This window comes from Artemia sp. Qi Xiang Cuo, chromosome 18, assembly GCF_049724085.1.
Source record: "Artemia sp. Qi Xiang Cuo chromosome 18, ASM4972408v1, whole genome shotgun sequence".
Classification (NCBI taxonomy): Eukaryota; Metazoa; Arthropoda; class Branchiopoda; order Anostraca; family Artemiidae; genus Artemia; species Artemia sp. Qi Xiang Cuo.
Genome location: NC_142811.1, coordinates 56797232 through 56818123, shown reverse-complemented (window position 1 = coordinate 56818123; position 20892 = coordinate 56797232). Strand labels below are relative to the sequence as shown.

Sequence of the window (20892 nt, the reverse complement as noted above, 5' to 3'; positions counted from 1 at the left end):
ATGAAAATGAAAAGAAACAGTGCCAATATTTTGACTGAGACCTCTGCCTGGGCCGTCTTTGGCGCAGAAATAGAAAAATAAAAACTAAGCATAAAAACAACCACTAGAATAAAAGAGACTAGAAAAGAATGACAATTCAAGGTGCTAAATCTCAGTTCATTTTAATTGATGTTTTTTTTTAAAGATAATCGCTTACCAGGTTTTTTATCATTTGATATTTTACTAGGTTGCGAATTACGCTTATTTTTTCTCATCCTGTAGATTTTATGGGGAGCAAAAGAAAAAAAATAACAAAAAACACATGCGTATTTATTAAAAAAAAATTATCGTAATACTGGAAATAACCTGTTCGTGGGATTCAGGGGTGAATCCAGAGGGGAGGGGAACCTGCCCCCCCCCACAGATTTTTCTGGCACCATCTTTCAAATTTGTTTTTCTTTTTTTACTTTTATCTAATTAAACTTGTCAATTTGGTGAATTATTGGCGCCCTTGTCACATTGCCCCCCCCCCAAGATTTAGCTCTATATCTGCCTTTGCTGGGACTAAAGATAAAATGAACACAAGACAAGAGTAAGGAAAGAGCAAAAGTACGTTGTTTGCAAAAACACTAGCAGCATTTGTTACTGCAGCAATTAGCAGCATTTTTTACTGCTGAGTGCAGTTATCTTACTGCGGAGACTTTATCACAGAGCGAAAAAAAAACGACGAAGATTCTGTTCTAATTTTGAATGGTGAGAGGCAATGTGGCCGGAAGAAAACGTGGTAAAAAATAGGAAGAGGAAAGACCAAAATAAGCAAAATATTTCAAATCTAGAAACATAGCTTTTACCAGACACTTCTACAACCCAAATACTACTCCTAAAACCCAGACTTCAACCTATTTTCTTTGTGTTAAACTTTGATTTTCTAAACTTACGGTAATGAAAATAGGAGCAGCGAACAAAACTGTGAAGAAGATTTAGTTTCTTGTGCGTTACACCTTATCTGCACCATTACCAAATTGAGTGCACTATTATCCAATGAAAAACTAAATTTTTCATTTTTTGAAGAGATTATACTGACGAAAACCTTTGAACTATGGTTAGCTTTTAATCAGAGCAAATAGTTGAAACATGCCGTCTTCAGGTTCAAATTTTTAGTCACTTCAAACTCTTTCAACTTTCACAAGATCAAGTCCCCCAGCCCCCCTAAAAAAAATAAAATAAATGTAACGTTAATCGTTAAGGACCAGTAACAGCGAGCTAAAATATGCGTTCATATTAGAATAAACATGTGCGAATGAAGCAAGCACGGTTTCGGCAGAAAACTTGAATTTTAATAATATTTGCTGTGTCATAGCTTTATTTTGTGAGTTCAGATACATTATTTTTATATAATTTCAATTATTTCTCCCGTCTGTGTATTTATCCCCCCAATACAACTTGCATTCGCTTTTCTAACTTTATTATTATTGCAGGGTTTAATATTGATGGTCCTGATGTCAAACCTCCACTGATTAGCAAATCTGTGCAGAAAAACAGAGTTTTTCATCCAATCAACGTGGATTTCAGCTTCATGTGACTGGCCCTTAATTCACAAATGAAACGAAAGCTCTTCGAAAGATTATTTTGTCTCAAGTTTGAATATTCTTCAAAAATTACCAGTAGTTTTTCTCGTTTAGTTTTCGTATTTTCTGCTGATTTTTTTTTTTTTTTTTTTTTTTTTTTTTTTTTATCGAAGAGACTAAAAGTCTTTAGATCTACAGGTAAACCCGTAAAAGTAGAAACACTATTATCTTTAACATTGTTCTGTTAATGTGTTTTTTTCTTTTTTTTTTCATTGAAGGGACTAAAATTATAGATCTACATATAAATCCGTAGAAGTGAAAACACTGATATCCAAAAACACCGTGTGTGTGATTGAGGATGCTTCTCGTAACAGACACTCTTCTTTTTAAATGCCTAGAGGCTCTTTACATGCTCGCGTATTGCATATAACTTATACACTATGTAAACCACTGTTTACATTTTTAATCTAAACAGCAGCAACGATTATAGAAGAGACAATTGTATCTGAACATAAGGACAATTAAAGTAGTTAATTGATGTAATTCATGGATATTGTCTATTGGGGTAATTTTTTTTCTTTGTCGACCTAAAGCGTTTTATTTCATCCTGATTAGTTTACAAAAACCACACATTTGCCCTCCATTAGGCCTAATTGTAAAAATCGTTTTTAAAAAACAAATTTACCGAAATGAAAAAAGGCAGCTTGAACTTAGGTGCTGAAGACATTCCCAGAGGCATATTTGTTGGACTTTCCGACTATTCACATCAAAACAGATATCTAAAATTCCAAGAAATGGACACTTCTTGGAAATAATTGATAATCATTAGGTAAGGTTGAATATACTTAGGTGAGAGGTATGGGCATTAGGACAATAAATAAAAGTGTATAGAGGGTTGCAGCTCTTTTAATTCTAAAAAGTTTTTCAGAGACCTATAATATTTTGGAGAAGGATAACAGGAGGGCGTAAAAATATTTTTGAAGATGAAAAGTAAACATTCTTTAAATTGGAAGTATATGATCAAAATAATTTATTTTCAGCAGAATATCCTTTCGTTACGGGGAAAGGAATTATTACTTTATTGACAGCCTAGTTATGCCTAGTATGATCCCATCCAAATGACGTCCTTGATTCAATATGGAAAAGCAGAAGAAGAAAAAAGAACAACAGGAACTTACGGCTCCTAGACGGGCCAGGTATCGGTTTCTTATATCCGAGTGTGTCCGAGGCTGTAAGAGGTCATATGGAGTAATATCACTTTCAGTAATGTCATTAATCATATCTGTATCGCTTTTTCCAAGCAAAGCGTCTTCATATTCTTCCCTTTGTTTGGTGGACATGTTCAGGTGACCCCCTTTCTGATAATCTAGTATCCAAATTATGAGGCACAAAATAAGAGTAACTGAAAAGAAAAACGGAATCAGAAAACAGAGTTAGTGTGTTTTAAAATAGAAAATAAGATATTCCTGAACAAAAAATAAAGTCCAGTTTGCCTTCAAAGCGGTCAGACGTAAATACAAGCAACAAGTAGAAACAAAAAGGAATTTTTTCTTAAGATAATGGAAAATTTACGTTAAATGAATATTTCGACCTTATATCCAAGGGCCGTCTTCGGCAAAACAAACGAAAATATAAAAGAAACTCATATTAAAATACGACCATTAAAACCATTAAATTCGAACACTTTTAAAAAGATTTAGTTTTAATGGTCGTATTTTAATGTGAGTTTCTTTTATATTTTCGTTTGTTTTGCTGAGGACGGCCTTTGGATATAGCATCGATATATTCATTTAGATAAAGTTTTAACTGTCTTAAGAAAAAATTCCCTGTTGTTTGTATTTATTGGGTGGAGCAAAAGTATCACTAAAATCAATAAATCATCACTAAATTATCACTAAAATCATCACTATATCACTATGAAAATTAGCATTAAAAATAAATTTACGTCTCTTTCTTGCCATTTTTTCTATGATCGAATGAAATGTGAGTTTATAACTATAATTATTGCAAATAGATTAGCCTAAAACCCAGATTTACGCAAAATTGTGCAAAAGATTTCTTTTCTTTTTATTGTATATAATCAGTGATGACGGATGAAAGTATACTCCACAGCATATCTGGGTTTTTAGCAATATTTTAATATGTTTTCAAGGCTAGGAAATTAGTTAACGATGAAAACAAGAGAAGGAAACAATGGCATCTTTAAGGCACAGATTTACACATGAAAGGGGCTGGCAAACCTTTTCTGAATATACTCACTGACCACTGGGAAAATTAGTATACAACTGTTTGACCATACCACGTTTTAGTCGCAGAATATCTTAAGGAGTTTTTAAATTATAAAAGGAGTCAAAAGGAGGCGCGGTCTTCGTCGCTATTTAAGATCAAACGTAAGACGTAAGACAACTCGGTGTACAGTTAAAGTAGAAAAACAGTCTTTGGGATAAATGAAAATTATGTGATAAAGGTCAATTGTTAAAAACAAGAAGAGTAATTTTAAAGCATAAAAAAACTTAAATGAAGAAAAAGCTTAAAGACTTATTGAGGAAGAGCTATAGAAATAAAATGATCAAAATATTAGCAATATAAAGGAAGATCGCAATATATCAGTAATAGTAGAAATATAGCAGTAAGATCAGATGTAAAAAAAAACAATATACAGTATTACAGTACAATGAAAACAGACTCTGGGGATAAATTAAATTATAAGATAAAAGTCAATTGTGAAAAATAAGGAGTGTAATTTTAAAGCAAAAACAAAAGAAAAAAAAGCTGAAACGCCGAAAATTCCCAAAGACTTATTAGGAAAAAGCTATAGAAATGGAATTATCAAAATAGTAGCAATATAACTACAGAAGAAGAACTAGATCTCTGGTGCCCAGGTTCCGTTGAGCGTTGCAGCAACTGCAACCTATGCAACTTGCAGCAACTGCAACAGCAACTGGGCCACGGAAAATAAATGCATATGCTCCCGTTTCCCATTTTCCAGATACCCCATTTTGGGATTATTGTAAAATGTTATTTGAGAGGCAGGGGTGTCATTACAGAACTTTTGTAATAAGATCTGTGTCTACCGAGTAATGGTAGAACCCTGTTTTTTTTTTCATGTAAAGGCATTGTTTCCGTGTATGTTATACAAAAGTCCATGTAATAGTTGTTTATGTAAACTTTAATTTCTTAGTAGAATAAGCATACGATTCTTAGTGTTAACTTCATTTTTTTTCTATACAATAGTGCATGTCTTCTCGCTTACTCTATGGCATTACTGTATCTAAAATACAGTAAAAATCAAATCAAAAATTTTGAAAAAAATAAAAATATGAGAACTTCAGTTTCGAAATCAGTAAGTCCGTTATTATTTCCCAAAAATTGATGAGAGAAAATGAATTTGTAGAGAGAATATTGAAGAGGTAAAATAAAGTTCTATCAATATTCAAAGTTATTTGATTTCTAAATAGTTAAGATTTGGAGCTTGGACATTTTACTTAGACAAAATGTAGGGAATTCCCAAAATCAAAACTTCAAAAAAGGAAAAGTAACAGAAGAAATTTTATTTCTGGAGAAGTTTTCAAAGATCAATATCTGTCTATCTGCCTTAGACAAAAGATTCTACCTTGTCTAGAAAAGGCGTTGCCTCAGCGATGTCAAGAAAATTGATACGTGATCAACAACTTTAGAAATTATTTCTCGGCGTAGCGTAAAGACTTAAAGTATAATAATCATAAAAATCGAAAATCTTGGAAAGAAATACACAAAAATCGGGACAATCGTGTGTCGTAATCAGGATTACGGTATTATTCCCAAACATCTATGAAACATACAGAAAAGTTTCTAAGGCTCTCTAGGAGAAAAATATGAAGTTCGAACAGCATTCAAGGCCATTAGATTTCTAAAGACTTTGGCTTCGAAGCACGGATATTTCACCTCGACAAAATGTAGGGAGTTCGCAAGATCAAGACTTCAAAAAAGAAAAAGCCAAAGCGAAAATTCCAGTTTTGGGAAACCAATGTCGAAAATTCTTAAACAATGAAGATGTCAATCCGTGTTGGGAAGAAAATCCTAACTCGTCTAGAAAAAAAATAGCATAAGGATATCTACAAAAATTGTATGTCATTACAGCTTTGAAAATTATTTCTAAGTGAACGAAATAATGTCGCATATAAGACAGTTCATCTCATTTTATGTATTTTTCATGGTACTACTCTACTAAAATACAAGGCGCATTAAATCGAAAATTTCCTAAACAACCCAAAAATTTGGAATTTAGCGTTCGAAATCAGCTTTTCCAGAATCATTTTCAAGAAATTTCAGAGAGATACAGGAATTTTTCTTCTGTTCTCAAAGAGACAATTTCATGTTTTGCAGGAGTTGGACATAAAATTGTTTTAAAAGAGTTTACTTTACCGAGGATAATTCTGTTTTTACACTATATGCACCACGAAAGATATTTTTTTTTTTTTTTTTTGGAAAAACGACTGGAAATTTTAAAAACTTTATTGGAGCTTTTTTGTCCTCTTTCACGATTACCGTACCCCGTAAAATTTTTGAGTTTGGATCTCTTACTACTTCGGGGCTACAGGCCACTGATCAAGATTAAAATGAGCAATTCAACGTGAAACATGGAAGTTCACGTTGGAAGTTACCGGAAGTTCATTTTTACATGGAAGTTACCGGAATCAAGTGAATTACACTAAATTGTTGCGATTATAATTGTGGAAAAGTAGGAAACAGTCGCTAAAACAGCTTGCTAAACAAATTTTTTTGTGTTATACAACATGCTTGTGTATATATACAACAAATTGCTTGTTTTGCTAAACAGTATAGTGTGCACGATCCATATTTTTGAATACTTTGCTGTTGTTAACCGCTTCCTCGTATTTTTAACAAGTCATTTCAATGCTCTCTTTGATGGTTACTCGTTATAAGGGTGGAGAAAAAAGCATCTAATAACGTCCAATGTGAATGTACTATGGTGAACATGAAAGAAATAATTAACGAAATGAGTTTGGTCCAAAATACAGATATCTACAACATTACCTAAAAAGGATGTTTAGTTTTTTTTTCTGGAGTCATTTCTTAACAAATCCAAGATTTATTTTCACTGTAGTATTCGACGTGGCTTGAAAATCGTGTGAAGAAGCCTTTAAACAATTTTTAATTTGAGTCAGGTTTACACATATAGTTGAGTAAGAAGCTTTAGATCCCACTAGAGGACCAAAAGTGCAAACTCTGTAATCTCTGGAAATAAAAAGTGACATTTGACTCGAAAAAACCTTTCTTGAGGCTTAGTGGCCCTCATTTCCCTCCCCCCTCCCTTTACATTTTTTGTTGGTTTGTAAAGTATACACAAATATTAAATTACTGCTATAGAACGATCTGAGGATCACCTTCGCTAAAACAATTTTTATCAAAATCCTGGAAAGGCTAAGAACAATGTACCAAAACAAACCCAAGTGCATTTCCTTTTAATTTAGCTTGAACAAAAATCAGAAAACTTGAGAAAACTGTAGCAGTAGTTGCAACATCAGAAATATTTTAAAAAAACCTTTGAAAGTTTTAGCTCAGAGAACGCAATACTTAATAACAAAAACTTTTCCAGAGAAATTGCCTGCGGATTGTTTTCGATACCCAGCTGACTGACCTTATTTCAAACAGTAGGCTGTACGTAAAGTGTGGTTCAATCCCGCTTTCTAGGGTTATAATGAGGGAAAGTTGAGATGGCTAGAAGACGTTCTGCAGTGAAGGATGCCATATTGCCAAAGATTGTCCTTTTCGGCCAACCGCCTAGGGCTAAACGGAAAGCAGGTCTTCCGCAGTTGGGATAGTAGGATGTCATAAAGCAAGACTTAAAGGAAATGGAACTTCCTGGGAGGGTGTAAAGACGTAGGCTTGAATAGATTAAGATGGAGAAGGAGCGTGAGTTGTGAGTAGTAGTAGTAGCAATAAATTTGTTATATCGAATTAAAAGCTTCTACAAAAAACGCCCTTAAAACAAAAAAGTTTGGTAAATTGACAAATTAATATGCAGACTTGCGATATGCCCTTCCCTCAATACAACCTGGATATACACCAGACATACCTGCTGATAGTACTGTTTTTCAATAGCTAAATTTAACTTTGTAAAAATAATTCCAAATAATCATTGATTTTCTGCCATTTTCTTTCTTAGTTGAGCTACTGTTTCAGTTTTAACTGAAAGTCTACGCAAATTACCCAAAGTATTGACCATTTCTTATTGCATTTGACGCGTTTACCTGACCACAACTATTAAGTGTTTAAGCTGATTTGTTTATATTTTATAGCTACTGAGCCTGGCAAGAAAAGTGGAGGGGCGGGCTCTATAATGTTTGTAATTTATATATATATATATATTTTAATATTTTTCCATTGCTACTCTTTCAAATATTAGAGCAGTTTCTTCTTACCAACCAACATTCCTAAGAAAAATATTTCCATGGCTTGATATCCTTCTTTGTCCACAATAAGGCCACAAACCATGGTCAGTAATGCCATTCCTAGATTTTGAATGGCCTGCATAAGACCATAGGCTGTACCAAGCTGGTACTCAGGAACCACCAAAGCTACCATAGGCCACAGTGCACTAGCCAACATAGAATATGAGACTCCCATTAACACCTGGAATAAAGCGAAGAAATAATTTGTGAAAATTCAAATAAAATTCCATTTTAAATCATTTGTTTACACAAGGTGACAATTAACCATCATCTGTTATAGTAATAATCTAAATATATAATAACGATTATAATGATATTTCCATATTGTCATACCCAAAACAATAACAACCCTTTAGAACGAAACTTTACAGATTATGAATAGGCAACTGATTTATGAGACAGAAAAGCTTTAGCAGAGGTCCATTTTTCCATATGGTATACCAGATCAACACGGTAATAAAATTAGGCCTATGTAGGAGAATAATAATGTGCGGTAAAGGTAGGAAGCGAGGAGAGTAAACGATACGGTTTCGACTCAGAGGTTAAACTGAAAAAAAAAAAAAAAAATCCGCAGGTTGATCAATGTCTGCGTTGCGCAGGTACTGATCTTTCGATTCGATGCCTTCGGCTAGGAGTGCAATGTGTGTTTGAAGACAAATCATCCAACACTTCCCATGTTTTCCCCCTGATTTCTTCAGGTACCCATTTACAGCTGAGTCGACTCTGGCTGAGCTTGCAGAGTCACACCATTAACCCCGTTCCAAACAACAAGCAACACCATGACGCAAACTCCTGACCTCAGTTAAACAGGGTTGGGTTTCATCCCTGTTTATATTTATCTTCTACAGAGTTGACTTGAATGTCCAAGGTAAAACTGTTGGGAAAAAGAATAAATCTTTGGAGATGTGGAGGGTTCAGGATGCGAGAAAAACTATCAAATTCCAAGATAAGAATATTAAGTTGCTCATACTAAAAATAAATGAGGACGAGGAGTAGGTGTTACAAAGACAATTGGCAGAATAAACAACTTCGCTGTCCTAGGTAGCATTATTAGTAAGGAAGGTGGGTGCAGTGAAGACAAATCGTAGAATAACTAAGACATTGGGTGTTTTTTTTTCACATTTGAAACAGTTTATAATAATAGAAGATGACTTTTAGAACTAAATCCGTAAGTTAGAAGTCATGGTAACGAAAGTTTTCTAGTACGGCTATGAAAAGCGGTGCTTCGAAAAGTTGAGGAAGAAACGTTGGGTATTTTCCAGAAGGAGTCAGAAGTCCGGGTATTTTCCAGAAAGAGTCAGAAGCCTGGATATTTTCCAGAAGGAGTAAGAATTCTGGGTATTTTCTAGAAGGAGTAAGAAGTCTGGGTATTTTCCAGAAGGAGTCAGGAGTCTGGTATTTTCCAGAAGGAGTCAGAAGTCTGGGTATTTTCCAGAAGGAGTCAGAAGTCTGGGTATTTTTCAGAAGGAGTAAGAAGTCTGGGTATTTTCCAGAAGGAGTAAGAAGTCTGGGTATTTTCCAGAAGGAGTACGAAGTCTGAGTATTTTCCAGAAGGAGTCAGGAGTCTGGGTATTTTCCAGAAGGAGTCAGAAGTCTGGGTATTTTTCAGAAGGAGTCAGAAGTCTGGGTATTTTCCAGAAGGAGTAAGAAGTCTGGGTATTTTCCAGAAGGAGTCAGAAGTCTGGGTATTTTTCAGAAGGAGTCAGGAGTCTGGTATTTTCCAGAAGGAGTCAGAAGTCTGGGTATTTTCCAGAAGGAGTCAGAAGTCTGGGTATTTTTCAGAAGGAGTAAGAAGTCTGGGTATTTTCCAGAAGGAGTCAGAAGCCTGGGAATTTTCCAGAAGGAGTACGAAGTCTGAGTATTTTCCAGAAGGAGTCAGGAGTCTGGGTATTTTCCAGAAGGAGTCAGAAGTCTGGGTATTTTTCAGAAGGAGTCAGAAGTCTGGGTATTTTCCAGAAGGAGTAAGAAGTCTGGGTATTTTCCAGAAGGAGTACGAAGTCTGGGTATTTTCCAGAAGGAGTCAGGAGTCTGAGTATTTTCCAGAAGGAGTCAGGAGTCTGGGTATTTTCCAGAAGGAGTCAGAAGTCTGGGTATATTTCAGAAGGAGTCAGAAGTCTGGGTATTTTCCAGAAGGAGTAAGAAGTCTGGGTATTTTCCAGAAGGAGTAAGAAGTCTGGGTATTTTCCCGAAGGAGTCTGGAGTCTGGTATTTTCCAGAAGGAGTCAGAAGTCTGGGTATTTTCCAGAAGGAGTCAGAAGTCTGGGTATTTTTCAGAAGGAGTCAGAAGTCTGGGTATTTTCCAGAAGGAGTCAGAAGTCTGGTAATTTTCCAGAATGAGTACGAAGTCTGAGTATTTTCCAGAAGGAGTCAGGAGTCTGGGTATTTTCCAGAAGGAGTCAGAAGTCTGGGTATTTTTCAGAAGGAGTCAGAAGTCTGGGTATTTTCCAGAAGGAGTAAGAAGTCTGGGTATTTTCCAGAAGGAGTAAGAAGTCTGGATATTTTCCAGAAGGAGTCAAGAATCGAGGAGTCGATTATTGCTTGGACGACTGTACAAAGACTGTAAGGGAACGAAAAATGTAGGTCAATCCCAATATTTTGAGATATAATAAAATAATGGTTAGGAACATAGGAAACGATTTATGAATAGAGAATTATCGCCTCCGAGAAATGTCGTTTTTTAGTAATCCAAATAGGGTCAAACGACAAACGTGATGCCCTCGAACGCAGCGGAAACAAGTCATTACAAATGAACTTTGGTGACTGACTACTGTGACTGCTATTTGTGTTAATACGCTATTTGACACGCAAGCGTTAGGGCTGGACAATACGATTGCCACAAATTAGCTATGCAGAAGAGAACATACTGTGAATAAATATAGACGGCTATCCTTTGGTGACTACCAACGGGTTCAGGAGGCGGTCCTTTAGTTGACTCTGCAAAATTTGAATAGCAGGGTTTTCAGTCGTCACCTGACTTTAAAAGACGAAATCGCGAAAAAAGTGGACACATATGAATAATTTTGTTCCGCTCTCGGCATTAGCCTTTAGTCAAGCGGAGGGAAGAGTAACTTAAAAAAATTAATTAAAGAAAATCGCGACGTGAGGATAATTGATAAAATATTGACAAGAAAGAGTACACTTACTTTGACAAATTATTTGACAATTCATGAGTTATTCAATTTATCAGTTCTTTACACACAAGATTTATCATTGGGAAAAGGGGAAACGGTTGCGTCCGAAAAGAGTAAGGGAGTCAATGTGAAACTTGAATGAATCCTGAGGGATATCCCGAATTGACTCGAAAAACACTATATGCATCCTGGTTATATTTAGGGAGGAGTAAAATAAATAAAAAAATTGAAGAAAGAACCTAAGAATAATTGATAAAACAATGGCAATAAAGAATACACTTATTTTGGATTTTAATTAAAATTTTGAATAAATTAATTGTCAACATTAGCACTGATCAAAATTTTTCGATCAGCAGTAATTTCGTGCAATTAATTTTTAATAATAATTTTACTACAGCATTTTTGGTTTATAGAGAGCATTATTAGTCATGCGAATAGAAAATCTGGGTAATTCTTAAGTCTTCTACTGGTCCGAAGGCATCCGGAATTCCGGATCCAATCCTGTTGACACCGTTGATCATGTACCATTCTTTTAGAAGAATGTTTTATGCAACAATATGTTGTGAATATTATTTGTTTAAATAAACATACGTCACATTTGTTAAACGATCATTTATTGAAAAAATGTTCCTGTTTAGTTGTCTAAAAAAGGGTACTTGTTTAGAATCCGGTAAGCACGCGAGAAAGACCGCATCGAAATCCCAAAGATGCTATATGAAAAACAGGCTTTCGCTGCCTTGTGAGGTATTGCTCACTCTGTGACAAAGATTTAAATTTTAGTTTTTAGTGGTTGAAGGGGCAAAAAAAGGTACCTAGGTTAGGTTACGTATTTAATATAAATTATGCTTTACCCCCACCCTCCCCTAATATGCAAATATATAGCCTGAATTTGTTCATAAACTATTATATTTTCATTCTATTTTGTTTTATTTCATTAGCATTAACGAAACTTCTCTTCTCGCGTGCTTACCGGATTCTAAACAAGTACCAAAAAAAGATTAAAAAAGGACGTTACAAATGATTACAAGCAAGTATGTTTTTTTATTTTGTGACTCATTTTAGGCTTCTTTGTCCTGATGTTTAATTAAGGTGTATACTTTTGCGTGAAATTTTAATACAGATTGTCGTAAAAAAGAAAAATCAAATTTATCGTGTTAAGAATCATTACAATGGTCGAAAATCTTTGACCGTAACCTAATTTCACAGAACATTCCTATTGGCATAATATACTGAAGCATTCACTTGCAGTGTCATTCAGTCAAATTGAAGACACTGGCCGTTTATTACCTTTAGGGTCATCCTCATTATACTTGTTTTCAAATATTCAACCCTTCAGCTTCAGGAGTTTCCAATATAAAAATGATGGTAACAAGTTTTAGTAGGAAAAAATTAATTGACAAATGTCTTTTTCAGTTAATTAAAAAAAATCAAAAGTTAAATTGTTCTTTTCAAAACCCTCTACAGCTTTGTATTAGACTTATTAAACTTGTGGGTTATATACCGTTTTCTTACACAAATTGAAATAGAAAAACGATGAAAAATCTTAATTCAGAAGGCCCAGTAAAAAAAAAGGGAGCAAACAGAGATTACAGTGCAAGATTAGGGTAATAGATAGAAACAAAAATCAACGCATTTATACGTCTATTGTCGCTATACAAGCTAAAAATATTTAATATGGAAGAGATACCCGGGAGGCTTTTCCATACGTTCCCCTTAAGAGCGATGAAAAGAAAGGGCTTCAAGCGGTGACAAAAAATGGGAAACGATGAGAAAAATTGATCCTATCGATTGTTTTTCCACGTGATTAAGAAAGGAAAGTTCTTTTTCTCAATTTTAATATTCAAAACACGAACAAAGATTTCATCAAAATAAAAATATTTTTGTTGCTGGTTAAGAAAGCGGTAAGCGAGCGATAACTGACGTTTGGTTAATGCTAAATAAAACAAAATAGGATGAAAATATAACAGTTTATCAACAAATTTGGGCTGTATATTTGCACATTAGGGGAGGGGAGACAAAGCATAGCATATATTAAATACGGAACCTAACCTAGGTACCTTTTATTCCCCCCTGAACCCCAAAAAACCAAAGTTCAAATATACTACAGACACCTTTGTTCAATCACTATACATAGAGACTACCCGGTTATTATCCTATCTGATCTTCAATACAATTGTCGCGCGCTTACCGTTTTCTTAACCACTACCATATTTTTTTGCTAAATAAAAGATATTGAATATGAAACAATAAAACTCAACCTCTTTTAGAGACGACTATGACTGCCTTCATCCCCCTTCTAAGGTCATCAGTATAAACCAAAGTATAATCACCTACGGAACAAGTACTGACAAAACTCTCCAAAAGTGACCCCGCGCACCTCAGCGCCTTTAGACGCAAAATGTTGTACTACTTAATCGCCCCGAGCCAAAGTACTTTGCTCCGGCCGATAATTATGCTAGAGCGTGATTCAGGCGACGAGTGACGTACTTGTTCCGTAAGTGAATTATACTTTGGTTGCCAGGTTCGCATAGGTATACAAAGGGTCACTTTTTTGTGTGGAGAGGATAAGTTTTGTCAGTACTTGTTCCGTAGGTGATTATACTTTGGTATAAACTAAAGTTGATACTCCGAACATCTACTGCTATGTGTCTACCAAATATTTCAGACACGGGGAAGCAAACTTAATGTGATGGGGATAGAAACGCAGAGATTGTTGCATTTTCAGCTACAGTCTTTTAATGTCTCCCCCTGCCGCTGCTATCCATAGAATCCCCAATGGGCGTACCAAGGCCGTGCCCAGGATTTTTTTCGGAGGGGGTTTTACTCAATTTTTTTGGGGGGGAGGGTACACAGAAAAACCTCAAAAAAACCATAAAAATTTGTTTAAGTCCATTTTTGTTACGTTTTTACGAGTCAGACAAACCTTTCGGGGGGGGGGGGCAGGTTCAAACCCCCAAACCCACCTTGATACGGCCTTAGGGCGTACATAAGTCAATTTGTCTTCTTTTTGCTAAAAACTGTTTTTACTCTGTTGCAATTAATTTTTTCTAAATACCCTATCAAAAGTTGTGACGACTGATTACAAGGCAGATGTTTTTGAATCAAGGTCAGTAAAAAGTCAACAATGGCAGTCTACTAAGCTTTGCACAGCAACACCTCTACAAATTCATTTAGGTTTTGAAGTTATGACCATTTAAAAACGTATTTCTGTTGAATTTCTGTAAAATGGCTGGGAAGATGTCGGAAATGGGTAACTGGTTGAATAAAGCCCCAAAATTAAACATAGGTAGTTTTAACTGATCCAGTTTAAGGATTAATTGTTATGGTAAAGTTTTTAGATTTATTCTTTAGATAAGTGTCAGCGGTATATCAATGTCGTTACTGGAAAGTGAAGAAATTAGTAACCCTGAGAGGAGACAAATCTATTAAGAAAAACAGTTCCCAAGCAGATAACTACTGTGTAACAGATATTGATTTGAAAAATGAAAACATAGGCTCTTTGCTCATTCCTTGTGCATGTCCGTATGTGAATCTATTTCGACACAATTTGGTGCTTATAAGAAAAATATATTTTTCTTCCCAGCCGTTCTCACTATTTAATATAACAAACTAGCTTGGATGATGGGGAATTGAAAAACTTCACTGACTATTAAATAGTAAAGGAGAGTATCCCTGAGAGGAGACAAATTTATTAAGAAAAAACAGATCATGACATGGCTAATTGTAGAAAAAAGCCAAGACAGATAGTTCGAGTAATATGAATGGTGAAGTACCAACCAACATCCATGGGTCAAATGAGGTTCATCTCAGCTTTTTTGCATCACAATTTGCTAAGAGTATTTTACAACCTGTACAGAAATGTTTTATATTACAATAATCAAAAAAACAATATTGAAAATATATCATGTGTCACTCCTTATATTTACAAATCAAGGTGTTTACTCTTACCTAGCTTGAATCCCCTTTAATCGTGTTCGTAATAGACCCCGGCGCCGCGCCGATGAGGGAAGACCGGCGGCGGCGGGGCCAAAAACAGCGCGCCACGCCGCGCCACCGGCAGGACGCCGGTGGCGCGCCACCGGTAGGATGTCGGCGGTGCGCCGCCGGCGCGATCAATGTTGACCGTAAACATTAATATTTTCGTCAGGCTTTCTCAAATCACAGCTTCAATTTACAACAGATTCAAGCCTATTCATGAGTTCAGAAATTCACAAGTTACTGGCGGGAACTGGTCTTCTTCGTTATTTATCAAGAGAAGTAGAAATCTGGTCGAAATGGCTATGGCGTTTCAGAACCCTTGCATAATACGAGTAGTTGAAGTATCTATTAGCTATGTATTCTTAACATAAATAATTATCAAAATTAGTAGTTTTTTTCATCGAGCATTACTGCATATAAACTTCAAATACCGTATCACAAAATTCGTCAGTTATCTGGGTAAAAACTATGAATATAACTTTGAACTTAGAAGATTAATTTTTTCATAATGCCCTTTGCCTATATCTGTTTTGTCACATTTAAAACAGTTGAAATGAGCGACTTTGATATCTATTTTTTTTTTTTTTTTTTTTTTGGTCTTTTTGTTTCCTAAGAAGCCATATTGTATTTAAAACTTGTTTTTTAATACAAATTAAAAAAATTAATTTAAAAATTTTTTTTTGGCTTATTTATAGAATATATGTCATGTAGGCTAAGGCTGAACTGCTGCTTTTTCATCGCTTTTGGCTGCTCTTTTGGATATTATTCATTTTTTCTTTTGGGGATTCATTCCAAATTATAAACTGATAAATACCTAATATCAGTCAAATTATAAACTGCATCTAAAAGGAGTAAATTTATCAAATTGAAAAATACATGATGAACACTTCACATGAGAACACTTCAATTACAATGACACAAAAAACACTTATTATGTTCATTCGCTATGAAGAAAAATGAAGTGCCAGCTATTTTCTTAGGTAAAAAATGAAAAGCTCATCCGTTTTAAGTGTAATTAAATGAAATAATATGCAGACTGAAGTAGCTCCAGGAAGATGTCAAAATTTTCATCCTAGTTCGTCACTTTTAATCCAAGCAAAATGTTAGGACACTTAGTATCAGTTATTGAGTTTAAGCTTTGATTTCCAAATGCTCACCAGATTTACCAAATTTAAGAAAGTCGCAACAATAAGTCACCTGTGGTCAAAATACTCAAAGACTCCTCTTTGATCCCCATCCAGACTCAAAGCTTCTGATATGATCATTTCCATGGAAATCTCCAACGAGTTTCTTTATAAAATAGCTTTCAAGCGTAGTTAGGCGTATTTAGACTTTTTTGCTTTTCTTCAAAGCTTTGAAAAAAGTGTTATAATATTCCAAATGTTACATTTGTGCATATTTTTGGTAATCATTTGTGGGGTGATCGAATTTTCTAAACCACTGTAGATACGTAAGAACGTTGCAACATCTAATACCCTAAGATCATAAGACTGTCAAAGACTCCTCCTTGAACCTCCCAAATTGAAAGCTTTTATTATGACCTGGCCTTTTAATGTAACTTGGGCACTGGACCAAGAGCACTATTGTTACTCGAGCGCAACGTTAGGTGGGGATGTCGATATCGCTTTCGTCACACCAATTCGTTTTAGTGTGAATCTACCAGGTACATATGAATGAATGTTTTCAAAGTAAACCCGTTTCATCAATAGGAAAAAAAACCGATTGGACGCATTATGTCCGTTTCCCTTTGGACGATAAATCCATACAAGTGCTGTATCTAGTATAACTCAAGCAAATCTTGATAATTTTGTCAACTTTTCGGCATCCCTGCTTTCAATAGAAAAAACATCAAGGTACTATCACTTAAATATAATGACTCCCTATGCCCCCCGTCTGGATACCATCTTGATAGGATACCATCTCTTCTTTAAATAAAAAAAAATAATTTACTTATATGCACCCCTGCTTTAAAAAAAATTGATATATTATTATTTACATATTATCCCTCAATACCTCCTCCCCCCTCTGGATACCACCTTGATTGGATGCCGTCTCTGCTTTAAATTAAAAAAAATCAACTTTTTGGGATCCCTGCTTTCAATAAATAAAATTTCGAGCTATTAGCATTTAAATATAATACCCCCCCCCCTCTGGATACCACCTTGATAGAATACCGTCTCAACTTTCATTAGAAAAATAATTTACTTAATAAATAACTAGGTCACTATACGGTTCAAACAAACACGCAAAATAACGTTAAACAGCTGAGTGTTCCTTGAAAAAAAATTGAGGGTATAAGTAAAGGTGTACAAAGACAACAACAAAAATGTCGAAACTATTTAGATATACCTCAAATTATTGGAAAACTGAGTGATAGATTCGCCATGGCATTCCATAAGATCCAAAGAATCTAATTAAAAGGGAGCACACACAAAAGCCAAATAAGGCCAGTAGCCTGAGAAATCGCAAAATACCCAAGCCAATGAACAAGTCCTAATGGGGGGCCCTGTGTCTATCAAAATGTTTCAATGGTTTCCCAGGGAATTTTATATCCTTTTCTTCTGTCTCCACTTTAAATGAAAAAAATAATTATCTTTTTGGCATCCCTGCTTTCAATAAAAAAAAATGAGGTATTATCATTTAAAAATGATAGCCCCCTATCCCCTCCTATAGGCAATAATTTACAATTTATTTATGAATCATATTTTTGGGGTATCTTCCGTTTCAATCTTTAATTCCCCAACCTTGTACATAGCTTAGTCTATAGCTAAATTTTGTCTCAGCCGAAGGTTGTTTTTTTTTTTTTTTTTTTTTTTTTTGGGGGGGGGGGGAGGGGTAAAAATGTTCCAGAAGAAAGATTGTATTTTCTATCAGGCGTTCAATAATGTGAGTATTAAACATTAAGAAAATCTTATCTAAAAATAGCAAAAAAAAAATCTGCAAACTTACAATTCAGCTGTAGAAACAATCTGTCGGCTGTCAATTTCCAAACCCAACAAAAGGCTGAAGCTGTATAGTAGTGAATGCGTACTATAATTCTATTCAACTTGAAAAAAAAATTCTTGAATACGAATGATGTAAGAAATAGCGAGTGGAAACTGTATTCAAAATGAATGAAACTCATTTCAAAAAGACGATACTTTTTTTTGTCAACATATGAAGAACTGTGTATATTGCAATATTTGCAATAGCATATTGCATCTGTCTGGTTTTTATGCAAAGTAACAAAAGAGACGAAAATTAATGAACAAGAGAGTAGTGAAGAATTATGGTATGCAAAGTAATATTTGGCAGGGAAAGTCACTGGTGATAAATCGCAAGGGGCGGCATCGTGATTGCGTGATTTTCGGGGAGTCGGGGAACCAAATTTTTTTCGGGGTGACGCATAGATTTTCGGGGAAACACCCGAAAATTTGGGGATAGTGCAAGCTCTGCTTGATTTCTAATCAGCAAAATCGAAATACTAAACCACACGAGAAGGAAAAGCTCCGACTTTGCGGTTGACGCACTAAAGAATTGCCGCAAAATTAATATAAAGTCGACCGAACGCCGCCGCCTCTGCTGGCGGCGGCGTACCTGCGGCGCGCTGGCGGCGTTACGATACTTCGGCGGCGGTCGACCGGGCCTCTCATCGGCGGCGTTTGGTCGATCCACAGGCACGGCGCCGGCGTCTAGTTCGTAACTACCATCTCCAAATACTTGCATTTCCACAAAAAATCTATTTTTATAACCATGGGAAAAGACCTCAACTGCATAACAGTAGGCAACTTTAGTAATTATTTTACATGGCAGATACCCGTTGTTCCTAAAACGATGGCCTAGGTACATCTGGCATTGGCTAGCTCTCTACATGAACTTTCTGTGCGCTGAAATTCGGACTTAACAGGGAACATTTTTATATCAACAAAATAGACATTTAACAAACAGATTGTAATGTTATTAGTGCAGTTCATGAGCAGTAGAGCACCAACAAGAAAAATTCTAGAAGGGGGTGGGGGGGGGGCAGGCTTTACAAAAATACTAGTTCAGAGTATTTTAACATCATTAAAAACAATATACACTTAGTATTTGCATGGCAAATAAGCAGAAATGGCAAAAAATTTTAAATAATTAGCATTATAAATATATTCACAAAATCACTTTAAATTTGGCTCTTATTCTAATCTTTACTAAGTTTACCAACATTTCAATAATTTGAATAGCCTACTTACCATGGCTGCATAGGCGAAAGCTTGATTTTCTTGTCCATAAGCAAATCCTAGTATAGCGTGAGCCCCAGCAGTTCCTATAACTGAGAGGATAACCCATAGCACATTTCTACCCAGTCGATCAACCATAAGACCAAAAAAGGGGGATGCCACCGTTGATATCAGGTACACTAAACTATTTATTGTATTTGCTTTGTCGGTGGCCATTCCATATTGCTCAGTGAAAAAGGTTCTAAAAATTTAATCCATTGAATAATTCAATTATACAAATTATTAAATTATTATGCCCATATGATTATATTATACGGATTTCTATTAATGAGTCCCATGCACATTCTTCCATGCTAAGCTTAAATAACATAGCCTATTAACAAACAAAAAAGCAAATTTAGTAATGTATCTATTTCGTTTTTTTAATTCAAATTTTAATAGCTTCTTTCCAATTTCATGGTTCCATATTCAACGAAAAACTCAGATTCTTGTTTGAATTGCTGAGTTGCAATGTCTGCGGACAGGGAAACAACCAGACACTGGATGAATCATTTATAGACATACTATATTCTTATATAGGGCTGGCGAAAAAGATTTTGAGGGTAAAATCGCAAATTATGTCTTTTATAGAGGTTACAGTTGCATCAATAAATTTCCGTTCATTCATGATACAAATCTATATTTTATAACTAAGTAATGATTATTTCAAAAGAATTCCATTTTTTTCTGTTTACCTGAAGTTCCTCAATTTCCGAGCCACCAAGTTAATTGTATTTTTTTTTTCCGTTTTGCGACAGAAGTAACTGGAGAAAATATACTTTGACATTTTTATTGTTCAAATTTTATCTTCTTTGTAAAATTTTATTTGTTCAAATGTTTCTGTCCCTCTCTTTCTCTTCCTACCAGTCTTCACTCTCGTCCTTTAGCTATCTTAGCCCTAGACAAGGGTGTCCATAGCATAGGGCAGGGGGGTTTCCGTACCCTTTCAGAAAAATGAAAATTACAAAGCCGTTAACTAGTACAATATTTAAAATATAATGAAACTTTTCTGAAAAGAAGGCATTTTTTTCAAACCTTGGAAACAAACAAAATTATGACAACAAAACAAACAAACTAAATTTTTTCAAACAAAATTATGAAAACTATGACAAAAAATTGTAAAAAGCAGGCTGCGCAGTACTCATTATATTGAATACCCAACCCCTAACCACCTTTACATATTAAATATTTAATAAAAATATACATATATCGTAGTTTTTCTTACTCAAAATAAGCAAATCATAACCGATTGCAGAGAGACAAACCGGTTTTCGTCAGATCTTAAAGAGCGAAATTCTTGAGTGTGTTCTGAATAATTAACAAGTACCTTTTCTCTTTTTCTTGCTGCGTACTTTTGAAGGTGTCTGTACCCATTTCTTAGCACAATTAATATTAACAATATAAATATGGTCCACTTAATTGAAAACTCCCATATATGGAACTAAATGGCAATCAATTTACAACTATATCTTATCACCATGAGGGGTTTACCTCATCCTCAAACTATTCTACACATTGATATACCCTAATGCAGATGTAAACG

The 20892-nt window shown here is 35.0% G+C and overlaps 1 protein-coding gene across 1 annotated transcript in view; it reads right to left on the bottom strand.

The window, feature by feature from the left end:
* The window catches only part of LOC148941686 (lysosomal dipeptide transporter MFSD1-like), a 167856-nt gene that overhangs the window by 8243 nt on the left and 138721 nt on the right, over positions 1 to 20892 (bottom strand). Inside the window, exons 10-12 of the mRNA XM_089104223.1 lie at positions 19323 to 19551; positions 7973 to 8183; positions 2726 to 2949 (exon numbers count right to left, since the gene is read on the bottom strand). Of these exons, the coding sequence (XP_088960349.1) occupies positions 2726 to 2949; positions 7973 to 8183; positions 19323 to 19551 (664 nt within the window). The remainder of the gene's footprint in view (positions 1 to 2725; positions 2950 to 7972; positions 8184 to 19322; positions 19552 to 20892) is intronic.